The 13566-nt window shown below is 34.1% G+C and overlaps 1 protein-coding gene across 1 annotated transcript; it reads left to right on the top strand.

Annotated features, from left to right (window-relative positions):
• The first annotated feature begins 1600 nt into the window (after positions 1 to 1600).
• On the top strand, positions 1601 to 8282 carry LOC131150688 (malate dehydrogenase). The gene is made up of 7 exons (XM_058101562.1): positions 1601 to 1952; positions 3214 to 3372; positions 3503 to 3678; positions 6332 to 6609; positions 6783 to 6918; positions 6998 to 7109; positions 7988 to 8282. The coding sequence occupies exons 1-7, from the start codon at positions 1910 to 1912 to the stop codon at positions 8080 to 8082; spliced, it is 999 nt and encodes a 332-aa protein (XP_057957545.1). The 5' UTR covers positions 1601 to 1909; the 3' UTR covers positions 8083 to 8282.
• The last annotated feature ends 5284 nt before the right edge of the window (positions 8283 to 13566 follow it).

The raw sequence follows: 13566 nt of genomic DNA, 5'->3' as shown, positions 1-13566 counted from the left end.
TATTTATTTATTTATTATTATTATTATTATTATTATTTTGTGTTTTCTGTGTTGCTTTCTTCTTTGTTTTTGGTTTTCTCCTCTTGTGTAATTGTACTAGTACCCCTTTGAGCTCATATATTGCTTCTTACCTTTTTTAAGAAAAAAAAATCTTAATTAATTAATGCAATTCATTAAGTGCTCATGAATAGTGAATTTAAATATAATTTTGTGAACTAGTTTTGAATTGAATTTGAAGCCCTTATTAAAACTAAAATATGAATTATTTTACTTTTGTGGTATCTAATATCTGAATATATATATATATATATATATATATATATATTTCAATTTTTATCATCTTAACACTTAAAAGTATAAACATTTAATAAAATTAATGTACAGTTACGTAAGCTAAAATTTTAATTTAACATAAATAATATTTTCTCATCATATATTTAATTAATAATTATAAATAAATATAATAAAATTGATCATTGTATAAAATAAAATATATTATTTTAATTTCAATCATTTAGGTATCGAGTTGTTTGTCATTTTTATAAGGGATACAATTGAAAAAGAGACCTCTAAATTTAAATTAGAAAATTAGAATTGTTTTCATACTTGATTCTATTAGAGGAATTTTAAGGTTGCTACCATACGTTTTAATGTCTAACCAGTTCACTTATTTAGTGAATCAGTTCAGACATAACTTTTATTCAAAGGTCATTTATATAAAACAAACTTCCCTTAAATTAAAAAAATAAATAAATTTGTAGACATATAATGTGCCATCCTTACAAATTACAACAAGTTTAATGAAATTTTTTGTAAGTAATTGTGAAAGAAAGAACTCATTTATAGATTTGATGTTTTTAATTAAGGTTTATGTGGATTTCAACATTTGGATGAAATTCTACTAATTTTGTATTACACTTTGTTCAAATCCAAAGCATAACCTCCAAACTCTCAAAAATGAAATAAAACTATTATATGCAACTTATTATATATATATATGTAATTATTTGTAACTTAATACTTTATGCATTGTTCTTGTCTTTTACTTCTTAATCAGTGACATATTTTAGTAGATCGGAAGAATTTAATTTCATGAGAGCGAATCTGGTTTACTAAGTTTACTCTTTCAAATTTCTATTGAATCGTCTTTCATATTTCCGATTTAAAAGATGCTTGGGACAATCTAATATACTAACTTTTGACCAAATTAACTTTTAGAGGTTAATGAAGATGCTATCCATGCTTGAGCCAAGACATAAAAAACACAATCACCACTAAATAGATTCTATGCATCAACGTTGGTGAGAATTGATGCCACATAAACGTTAAAATCGCTTAAATTTGGAGGATGTAATTAGTTATAAAAGAGCCAAGATGTCCAAATGAATTCCATGTGGCTAGATGAGCATCATCATGCTTTGTTGGCGTGATGCTATTGGGCAAGATCAATGACGATGGCAGATGAGCTGGCAGCAAGAGTTGCTGACTCAGCCCAGTTTATCAGAAAAGCACGTCAGCCCGCGACGACGACCACTCATGTCAAAGCAACTTCCCATCACCGCTACCTTATCTTACGAGTATGTGGCCATTCCCGTGAGATGTCACGGAGTGACCGATGACAAGGCACGTCTTAACGGCCTATATTCTCTCTACGCACCGTGCTCAAGTTAGCAGCTTTCAGTGACCCTCAAAACGACGACGTACCCTGCGCCTCGGGACACACAATGCGCCGTTCGCGTCGGTATAGCATCCTGCTGTCGATAAAAACTGCATTGGCAATATCACTTCCCTACCTGATAAGTATATTATAGAACCTTCTCACTTTTCACTTCCGATCCAAGCAAAACCTTTGCGACCCAATCGATCGTGTGTCGATCGGAAGACGATTGTTGCTCTTGGATCTCCTCCAATGGCGAAGGAACCAGTTCGTGTTCTTGTTACTGGAGCTGCAGGTACTCGGTTTTTATTTAGTTATCGTCGTTCATTTCTGATCATTCAACAATACATCTGATCATTCCGCGATGTTATTACGATTAGGGTGAAGATCTGCTTAATTAGGGCTTTGAATCTGCTCTTCTTTTCTGGAAACAAGTTCATTTGCTTTTTGTCTCTGGTTTGACCTTTAGTTCAGTACTTGGATAAACTGTAGATATTTCGTGTTAGATTTAAAGTGTTATCGAGGATAGCTCTTTGAAATCAGCTGTCTTTTATTCTTCTTTTTGATTGCGGAAGGAATGGCTTTCTCCCGTGCGTGGATTTCGAGCTCCTTAATACCCTATATATGGTGCTGGCTAAAGCGGCCCGCACATGTCCTGGGTCAACCATAGTCCCTGTTGAGTCATTCGCCGCCATTCTGGTTTAGAGGTGCCTAGCCTCGTCCAGTAGGCGTTAACTCGCCCTCCCATGCGTTTCTTGTATGGACTTGATAGATCTAATGTTTCTGTTTGCTTTATTTGATTTTTGAATATGTACTATCTTATTGTTTTACTGAATGTATGGTGTAAAATACGAGGTTCTAGGTTTAGGAATGGTAGATCCGGTTATGATAGGGTCTCCTGATTTAGACTTTGAAGGTAACGGATTGAGGTTTGTTTTAATAAGGGCATTACCTGTTCTTAGCATTTATTAAGGAAAATAAGAGGTCTATAGGGTGGAGTCACATGCGTATATGTTGCCTATTGATAAAATATGAACTGAGTGTTACTGTGTTATGCTTAATTGCACGTGTTTCTTATTAATCCCAATGTTAATTAAGTTATAAAGTAGTTCATAGAAATTTGTGTGAATATGCATGTGCTTAGTAGATTGTGAAGAAATTATAATGATAACAGAATCTGTAGGAGGTGCTGTTCAAAGGGGACAATGCTTGGCATTAATCTACTCTGCAAAATTGACGACCTTTTTTTAGTGTAACTGAACATTTTGTCATATTCTTTTGCTCCTGTGTTAGCCTCATTGAGAATCCAGTCAAGAAAAAATTGTGTCCAATCACATCATGTTTATTGCTAGATAATTGTGGAAGTTGGTCATTTCACCACTTTCTTGTGAATTGTTGAGAACTCCCTATATGAGTCAAAAATTATTATGTAGATTGTAGCATGTGGAATTTGGTGTGTGTTACGTCCAGTGTGTTTGCATTTGACTGTTTGTACCTGGGTTGATCTATCATTCAGAAACCACTTTTTAGTTCTGTAAAGTCTGTTGGATTCGCAGGACAAATTGGATATGCTCTGGTCCCAATGATTGCAAGAGGTGTGATGCTGGGTTCTGACCAGCCAGTAATTCTGCACATGCTTGATATCCCACCCGCTGCTGAGTCATTGAATGGGGTTAAAATGGAGTTGGTGGATGCTGCATTCCCCCTTCTTAAAGGTACAATACGTATTTCATCTTTGGCTCTCTTTGTAATGTCGAATGTGGCAGTAAAGTATTAGATTAATATCTGAAATGTGGAGGATTGTGGTCCATATAAGGCGGATGATCTAATGTGCTATATTGTCAGGTGTTGTTGCTACAACTGATGCGGTCGAGGCATGCACTGGGGTCAATATCGCAGTCATGGTTGGTGGTTTCCCTAGGAAGGAAGGCATGGAAAGGAAAGACGTGATGTCAAAGAATGTGTCCATTTACAAGGCCCAAGCTTCTGCCCTCGAAAAGCATGCTGCTGCAAACTGCAAGGTAATTGCATTGTTGAACAAAAAACAAGAAGATTTTTTCCCGATAGATGTGAGGAATTCTTGAGAGGGGTGGGGTGGTAGATGGGGGTTGGGTTGGATAAGCTACCACCTAATTCATTATTTACTATTTTACAAAAGAAAATTTCTTCTAGATTTTGAAACACTTCAACATCCTAGGATATACATGTGATGTTACAAAATGTTCACCAATAGTTCTATACAAGTGTACCCCTAATATTTTAGAGCATGTGCCATACCATGATCCTGCTTCTGTTCCATGAACCAGAATATTCCATGTTCTAGGGTAGCATTGGTTGGATAGACTTGAGCATGGTTGCTGGCTCCATTGTCCCAGCCAATGAGAAGGCAGGTTTGAATATGCAAATCGAGACTGACACTATGGGCCAGCCTGACCAATTTTAGAGCATACCTAGGTTAAATTGAAAAAACATATCATGGGGCCCTATTGAAGTCATATACATGCAAAAAAACATGTGTATTTATTTTCATTGTAACTTTGATATCTTAAATACCTAATTTATGTAAAATGCCCTTTTTTGTTTGTTCTTCTTGCCGGGCAAGTCATGCTTGCTTTTGATGGGCTTGGTGTACCGTGGACTTTGACCAGACATGGTAAATGGATGGGTATGGATAAAATGGCTCGGAGTTATAAATTTATATAAAATGACCCATCTATGAGTTATGACTTTTAATTTAGACTTGGGTCTGCCCTTTTACCTATTTACTTAGGAAAAGTTGAGACATTTCTCTTGTTTTCTTTCCTTCACAAAATTTCCAACATTCTCATATGACCTATGTGTGATCATTTACTTTGTTTACTATTAAAAAATGAATGTATTTGCCCATTTGCAATTCTTCTGGCTGTCCCATGTATGCTCACTGTCATTCAAATTGCAAATGGTATTGGTTTGAATCTTTGATGTGCTTTTCTTTGTGTTTTGTGTGCTTCTATGTCTTACATCTTCCTGACACCTTACTTGTCTGTCATTTAGCCCTTTGGGAAATATCCATCACTGTCAGTTCAATATCATCTCTTTTCACTCTATATTTTTTCCATTTTTTAAAATTTGTACATAAAGGTAATCTATGGTTAAAACTTTGTTAAGTCAAATCAATTGCCCAATAAGTGCTCTAAGGGAAAAATTGCAGAGGGACTATTAGGGTAAAGTGGGTATAGATATTTAGATTAAAATAAATAAATAAATAATTTTTATGGAGGCAAAATAGAAAATCCAAGGATAACACTGACATTTAGAGAAAAATCAAAGTACTGTTGGATCATGAATACTAGATTTGCAACACTTGCGACTGAGTGGTGAGTGTGTTCAGGGCCACAATTTGAAACAATTATACTCATGGAAGATGATAGTACCGCATGCCCTACACACATGCCACAGGATGAGGTACCACAATTGCACTCACTGATGTCCTCAAATGCAGCTATTCATTCACGGACACAAACCAGGCATGCATGGTCTTTGATCAGGAGTATTAGAGCCGCAAGCCTCATTGCAGTAGAAGTTTTTGATGGTGTTGCCAGTTTGTAATAGTTGGGAAGGAAGAAAGGGTTGAGTGGTTGATACCCATTTCTACCTTTTTACTTAATGGGCCAAGGCTGGTGAACCATTTAATGAATGAAATTTTTTAAAGATGGGTGTTGTGTAAACATGTACGGATCAACGTGGCAAACAATAAATTTTTTGGCATGTGGTTGTCCACCTCTTGGGGCCATGAAGCTAGGTTTGATGGTGGTAAGATTAAGGTGAAAAATGGTCAAAGAGATTTAGTTATATTTTATGTTCTATAAATTATGATAATGGTTTTAGAAAGTGCTTATTTGAAGTGTCCTAAATTAGTTGTTTTAGGTTTTTCTGTTTCTTTTATATTTTCCTTTACTTTTAGTTCTGTGATTCTTGCTCTCCTTTAAATTTTACTTTTCTTCTCTTTATAAACTTCACACACACACACACACACACACACAAAACACATACATATGTGCATACATACTCATGTACATACATTTATTTATTTACATGTATGCCTGCATTCTGATTTAACATTGTTAAGTGAAAACTCTCTTTATCTTTTGCTGGCCCCTGCTAGTGGCACTGGATGCATCCATCAAATTTTCAGGCTGTCTGGGTGGAGGCAATAGCTGGGAATTGACCCAAGGCAACCCTTGTTAATCTCATTCATACACCCACCCTTATCCGTATCTTCAAATCCAGCGTTGGGGCTTTATGGATGCCCTACTGGATGAAATTATTGTGTTTGATATGCTAACACTAGAATCACAAATTAATGTCTAAAATGGACATAGTATTGGAAATTTTCTGCCATGTGTAGGGGCATGATGGAGCAATGCGTTTTTTGTTTGGAAGGAATGAAACAAGGGCCAGAAGAAAACAAGAACAGTGTCTTTTCATGAAATCCTAAAACTGCATTCATGCATGCGACCTAATAATCTTTGAATTTGTGTAAAACATGTTGGGATGATTTTATTCTTGTGGATCATCTAAATGATTAATGGCAAGACAAATAGTTGTGTCATATAGGTATTTTTCATTAGAATTTCATACTGGAATGTTTTGTTTAACCATTTTTTAACAGCTTGCTTTGCTATTTTCTTTCAGGTTCTCGTTGTTGCCAACCCTGCAAACACCAATGCATTGATCCTGAAGGAATTTGCACCATCAATTCCTGAGAAAAACATTACTTGCCTGACTAGACTGGACCATAACAGGGCATTGGGCCAAATCTCAGAGAAACTGAACGTTCAAGTTTGTGATGTTAAGAATGTTATAATTTGGGGAAATCATTCTTCAACTCAGTACCCTGATGTCAACCATGCCTCTGTGAAGACACCAGCAGGAGAAAAGGCTGTTCGTGAGCTTGTTGGTGATGATGCATGGTATTATATGAGTACAAATATTGATGGTCTATGTCTCTGGATTTTTTTATCAACAAGATTCAGAAGATTTTTTTTTTATTATTGCTAGTTAGGTATCATAAATGTCAAAAATCACCAATCAAATTACTTGTTCATATTTATTGATGAAGCATTTCTACTCATCTTTATTGAAGGTTGAATGGGGATTTCATAAAAACTGTCCAACAGCGCGGTGCTGCTATTATTAAAGCTCGGAAGCTCTCAAGTGCTTTGTCTGCTGCTAGTGCTGCCTGTGATCACATACGAGATTGGGTCCTTGGAACTCCAGAGGTTGGTCATTGGTTTTGTTAATATATATAATATATATATATATATATATATGTAATTTTATTTTAATGCTGCATTTTAGGGCACCTGGGTATCCATGGGAGTTTACTCTGATGGCTCATACAATGTACCGGCTGGGCTCATCTATTCTTTTCCTGTAACGTGTCACAATGGAGAATGGACGGTTGTCCAAGGTAAGATTTCTACTCAATTAAAATTTACAGCATTCATCAATCTTTCTGTTTCCATCCTATGTTTTGCAACTTGGACATGACTCATCCCTTTCATTGATGTGTGTACCAAGATAATTGAACTGAATATTCAAGTTTAACAGTTCGTGTGAATGCATTGCTCATCAAATAACTGGTACATGTATTTGCTATCAGAAAAAATAAATAAAAGAACTGGTACATGTGGAGACTAATATCCAACTATAGAATAAAATTTAATGATTCCTATATATCCAAAAAAATCCAATGAAGGTCAATCATCCTCACCCTCTATTCCGAAATTCACCATTGGTGTTAGTATTTAGGGGCTCACAAAAAGTTCCAAACTACACTTTAAGTCCCATTGGTGGCCAAGTTGGGATTTTCTAACATGCTTGCCTTGTAGGACAAAGGAAGGTAAGGTATTTATAGGCATGACGAGGCATCCAAGGTTCGTCAGTCATGAAACTAACAACCCTAAAATAATGTTTTCATATAAAGGATAATAAGATGGAGGACATGAACTCCAAGAATAAAAAATTACCCAAGAATTATATGTATAGAAATTTACAAGAGGGTTAAAATATAGAATTCAATTCTTGTTCACATCCTGACAACCATAAACAGAGTATTTTATTTTAGTAGTGGTAAAATATTTGTTTCCATATTCATCCAAATGTGCTGCACATCCGAAGATCAGGATGTGAAATTGAAACTGAATATTTGAGTAATATTTCCATGTTAAGAAGCATTCCTTCGTATCATAATGATTGAAATATTCTGTGTCTGCAAGTGACTTGAGCTTTTGGTGAATGGGGTACCTAACAAGTATTGTGTGGTTTGGTTTCCATTTGGGTACATAGGGCTTAAGATTGATGAGTTCTCAAGGAAGAAGTTGGACCTGACTGCTGAGGAGCTGACAGAGGAGAAGGCTCTGGCATACTCCTGCCTCTCTTGAACAGCTGCCCTATCTTTGTCTCCCGTTTTGGTGGGGGTGTGCCCCCCCTCTCTGTGTCATTGGGAGGGGCTATAGTTTTGAATAATAATACTACACCCTAATTTTAAATCTGGAGGAACTATTGATGTTAAAGCAGCTCTGCTTCTACTCCATATTGCTATTTTTGTTGTGCATCAATTATAAAAGAGTTTTTACTGCTCCATGGATGTTTCTCTAATTTCCTACTTGAAAATGGACTTGGGTTACAAATGATTAGCCATTACATGCTGTGTGTTATTTACATCATGTTTTTGAGTGTCTAGAATTTAAATGATTTGAACAAAAAGTTATTTGAAGTGATGATGAATTTTATTTAACACTGCAAGAATTTAATTACAATGCCTTGTCGCATAATATTCTCTCTATAATAACCAGTGTTGCTTAAAATTGAGTTAATTTTAGACAACAACTTCACGTTTTTATAGAATGTTGATTGCAAGTACGCAAGGATTATAACATGAAAATGCTACAGGTTAAAAAAAATTTTCATCAGATAATTGACGTTGTACGACTTATGTTTATTACTGTACTCTCCCTCCTGACTACTTAATGTAGTATATATTACCATCATAGACAATTTCTGCTGTTAAGAAATTTCCTAGTATGACTAGGCTTATCATCTTTGAGTATGATGGTGTACGCTTGTGTTATATTTAAAAGAGTTTGCAAAACGAAATCAAGAATATGCCTGCCTAACAATGTAATTTAAAATAAATAAGATTGAGCAAGCATGTTAAGACTGGGTCTGAACTTGGTTTGAGCTCGTTTATTACTTATTAGTATAAACAAGCTTGAGCGACTATATTAAAGTTCGATTTGATCTCAGCTTAAGCTCGAACTCTGTTAAAAATTTAATGAGCGAGTTTGAGTAAAGTAAAACTCGAGTCTTTGAAGCCCTACTTGTGAAGTCGCAATCTCTTAGTGGGGTGGATTCGATCAGGCTAAAGTCGGGACCCAAAATCCCAAATCTTCAATTAATTTTAGATAAGCTGGACGCCCAAGGCCAAGGCCAAGGCCAAGCCCAAGCCCAAGCTCATTCCATCTCAAATTCTAATGATTGGTGTTTGACATTAAATTGATGACTGAGGTCCTCAGCTCCCGGCTTGTTTTCGGGATTCGGCTAAGCTTGAGTTCGCCCAATTTATTTTATGCCCGACCCACAGCCTCCCACCCCACAAAGCACAAATGTTAGATAAAAAGAGGACTCACACACGCTTTTTCAAATGAGATTTCTCAAAAAAAATTGCCCTTCCACCATGTTCAAGAATGTGCCAACAAAGTAGATCAAAATCACAAACTTAAAACACTACCACCTTCCACAATACATTGATCAAAATGGAGCATTGCATAATCGTGGTTTACTCCACATCTTTGTTTAATTATAAGCTAAGATTTTGATTTATTGCTTAACCCAAGTGACAATCCTATCCTCTTAAGTAGAAAATTATTAAAACAAAAAATGATCCTACAAATATTAGACATAGGATGAAGTTAAAACGTGCCGTAAGATGGGTTAGAACAAAAGAAAGTGACAGAAATAGAAGGGTAAGACCATATATTTGAGTTCGTAACTGTCAAAGTTTGTATTAACTTTGGTATAACTTAAGTATTCATTTTTTAGAGGTAGAGGAGTATAAATTAATAGAAATTTGTTTTTGATCTATGCACCTTCATTAGATTGCAAAATTGATTTGAGCATATATACATAACTTATTTTATGTAAACACCTACAAAGCAAGTAGAGTATTGTTTTGAGTTTTGTAACATATACCTAAATTATTAGGTCAACATAATTTCTTTTTGCATAAGAATCACAAAATTTGTAAAATTTTAACTATGAAATATTTAAATTCATAAAATGGATGTTTTGCATTATTTAATAACATATTTTCATTGAAATCACATAAACATGTAATAGTTTCAAAAAAGACATTATTTTTTTTTTTTTCTAAAAATTCAATTTGAGATATTTTAGGTATCTATGAAGTTATAATATAATCGACCAACTTCATGACTTTGCTAAGTAGATATCCAAATTAAATTATAGAGCATTTGTTCCACTTGTGTCTGAATCATTTAAATTCAGTTGTAGGTTTATTGACTTAGTGTGAAAATATTGTAAGTCAGCTGTCAAATTGAAATTTTTTTATGATAAGAATCTTAGAAAGCTTATGGATAATATAATTCCAAGTACTTTATCGCTATTATTTCCCAAGAACATATTATATTTCTTGTCATGAGTTTGGTACTATCTCCATTTTGTGATCTCAAGTTCAAAAAGGCATTGAAAACGCATTGATAGCCATCTAACTTTTGAAATATATTGCATTAAATCAAGTAGAATAATAGAAAATTGTCAATATAATTGACCTCCTACAGTAGGATTTATGACTTTACTAAATTATTTTTATGCATGTTTAAAAAGGCAATTTAATTAGAAAACATGCAATTATTGGTATCGTGGCAGTTGCTTTTCTCGGGATGAAGTAGTAGTTTCTTAGTATTGTCAATTGTATGATAGATTTTGTTCTAAAGTTGGCAACTTACACAGCATCACGCCACCAACTTTTGAAAAGTGTTCCCGTCTATTTTCCAAGAGGCAATGATCGATCATTAAAGGGCGATCCAATTAAAAATCATCTAAGAATTTTCCTTCAAAAAATACTGTTATCTTTACCATCATTGTATTCTACCATCATTAATATAATATACTTTTTTTTTTTTGGCTCCATATGTCATTTAATTTATTGTTTTTAGTTAATTCATTTGACCTTTGGACTTTTGAACTCAATTTCGTGAATGTTAAGCCTTAAGCCTTACACATTACATTGACAATTTTATAAAAGAATTCTACAAAAAGAAAATATACAATACCCTACCTAAATCACCCCCATGACTATAGTCATTGATTTTTTTTTAAAAAAATCTAGAAATATAATAGTCTTAGTCTACATAACGAGATTTAGTATATCTATTAATTAATATCCTTTTCTATTTTTTTTTTCCAAATCTGGGACCTATTATATGAAATTCTCAAGTTTTAGGCAAAGAGCTTGAGAATTTCACCTCATGTATCTAACATACAAAATCTAAGAAATGATTGGAAGTGGTATAGGAGGGGTTGAAAAAGATCTACCTTTTATTGTGTGGTTGAGGTCCAAAAGGCCTCTAATAGAAAATGTATTCTTTGAAATTTTCTACGATGAACCTACGTAGATGAAGAATTTTCAAAGTTCAAAATAAAAACTAATAAATTGTAGTAGTTACAATAAATAAAATAACATTGAAAAGGGAAGAAAGAACACAATGGTTAAGAATCTAAACCTTCATTTTCCGTATGAACACATGTGAAAGAAGTCAAACTATGAATAAAAAGTCGGTTTGTTATTAATTTAGTGGGTCATTATGCCTCAATTCCGCTAGAATTAGTAGAGGCTTTCATTGAGGCATCTCCTATGGCCCCTCAAGTCCATGCATGATCATGTGTAGATCCCTTTCATCAAATAGAAAAATTTATGATAATAATTAGAAAGTACTACTAAATTTTATGGGCATGATTTTTTAGGAGACATTTTAGTAACTAAAGTTTGAAAGATTCATACTTTAGATTGAAAGGTGTAGACACATTAAACAAAAATTGGCTACCTCCCAATATATAGCCCACACCATGTGGGAGTCTCCAAGAAAAAAAAAAGGATCATCTACACACATGTAGAAGGTATTGACAAACTTAGAAATGTTAGGGCTTAGCTAGGTTGGAAAATTTTTTTCGATGTGTCAAGTATACATAGACTAAATACATAATCACCATCTATTTGGTGGACCTTAGCAACAAAGGTGCATATAAGACTCATAGAAATGCTAAGGCCTAGTTAGGTCAGAGGATGTTTTTACATATATCGAGTGTGTATAGAAAGGATACATCGCCACCATTTATTTCATGGTCTCAACACCAAAAGTAGATATAACACCCATCAAATGCATGGTGATGATTCACTCAATACATATGGATATACTGAAACACACTAAATAATTTCTTCTAAACCGAAACAATTTATTCACAACCTCACTCTGAAGAATTTCCCTTATCCCGCTACAACCCTCTTCGCAACCAAAAAATAAAGCCACATCAAATCCTTTAATTATCTCCATACGTCCTCAGTATAATTATATGTTTTCTTTTAATTCCTTGGCACTTAATTGTTTCCCCCATTGAGCAGTTGAAGTAGGAGGGCGCGTTCTATTGGATTTAGGCTAATTTGAATATGAGATTCCTAATAAAAAAGAGTCTTATGTGTTAATTGTTGAGAATTCCACTTGTGAGCTTGTCCCACATTGGAAAATTAAAAGTGGATGATAGGTGCTTATATACATGGATGGACCCAAGACCCAAATGGCTTGAACTTTTGGGTCAAGTTGGTGTTCAGACATGTGTATCAAGCCCACCCATGGGCTCCTCCAGTCCTAACATTATTATTGGGATGTTCTCAAAAACTCTCTATTATAAATGGTCTTGTGAATGTGATTTGGTCTTTGGTTTGTTAATTTAAAATTTGAGCATCAATAATTTTACTAGGCTTATTCTGTGAAACTTCGGTTTCAATAATTTTTTTTAATATCTTGTTTGGTCTCAAAATTTTTTAATTTAAATTTGAGAGTCAAATATGAACAATAATTTCCATTGGGCCATTATTGGTTTGACCTATTCCTAATTGCCTCAATACAACTGATTTCATAGATACCATTTGTTCAAAAGAATTTGATATAAAATAGTTTATATATAAATAGTAGCCTATGAACAATTAATATATAATCCTAAGATTTGTAAAAACAATTGTGATATTGTAGGTCTAGCAACAAGTAATATTGAAGTAGTGAATTTAAAAAACTACATACAAAATTATTAACAAGAAATCATCTTAAATTTTATCTAAATAGTCAAGCGCGTGATCCAACAAGAAAATTTTAAAATATAAAATGCTATAAATAATAGTGATGCCACATTGACAAGTTTTGAGCTCCAATTTTTTTTTTCTTTTTCCTTTTAGGCCTTTTGGGTTTTGACTTCCAAATATACCAATTGGGTTTTGGTCTTTTTGTAAGATGCCCACTTTTTGATAATTTGTTGTCTGAAAAAAATGACCACAAACTCAAACTACTGGCTTATTAGCAATTTGATTTCTTTTTCTAAATTTATGTGAAAAGAATCTTTCTCCAACCTTTGGCCTGATATGGAACCCTTACTAAATATGATGTATCTTTTTTTTTTTTGGGGGGGGGGGGTTCCTATCAGGAGGGAAGAAAACTATTATTGCATAGTGAACTAAGTGTCGTAACGTCCGAAAAAAGGATTTGGAATGGTGAAAGATGATAATAATATTAGTTCGATAGAGTCGTCACTAACCTGTTATTTTCATAGGTGTGATTAGTTCACCTAGTCACTAC

The sequence above is a fragment of the Malania oleifera genome, chromosome 3 (genome assembly GCF_029873635.1).
Source record: "Malania oleifera isolate guangnan ecotype guangnan chromosome 3, ASM2987363v1, whole genome shotgun sequence".
Classification (NCBI taxonomy): Eukaryota; Viridiplantae; Streptophyta; class Magnoliopsida; order Santalales; family Ximeniaceae; genus Malania; species Malania oleifera.
The sequence above is the reverse complement of the archived record's forward strand: the minus strand, read 5'-3'. Positions and strand labels throughout refer to the sequence as shown.

Excerpts from the sequence above, each read along its gene's own strand:
- LOC131150688 (XM_058101562.1), top strand. The coding sequence starts at position 1,910 with ATGGCGAAGGAACCAGTTCGTGTTCTTGTTACTGGAGCTGCAG. Across the intron at positions 6,610-6,782 it reads CTTGTTGGTGATGATGCATG|GTTGAATGGGGATTTCATAA; the intron begins GTATTATATGAG and ends TCTTTATTGAAG. Across the intron at positions 7,110-7,987 it reads AGAATGGACGGTTGTCCAAG|GGCTTAAGATTGATGAGTTC; the intron begins GTAAGATTTCTA and ends TTGGGTACATAG.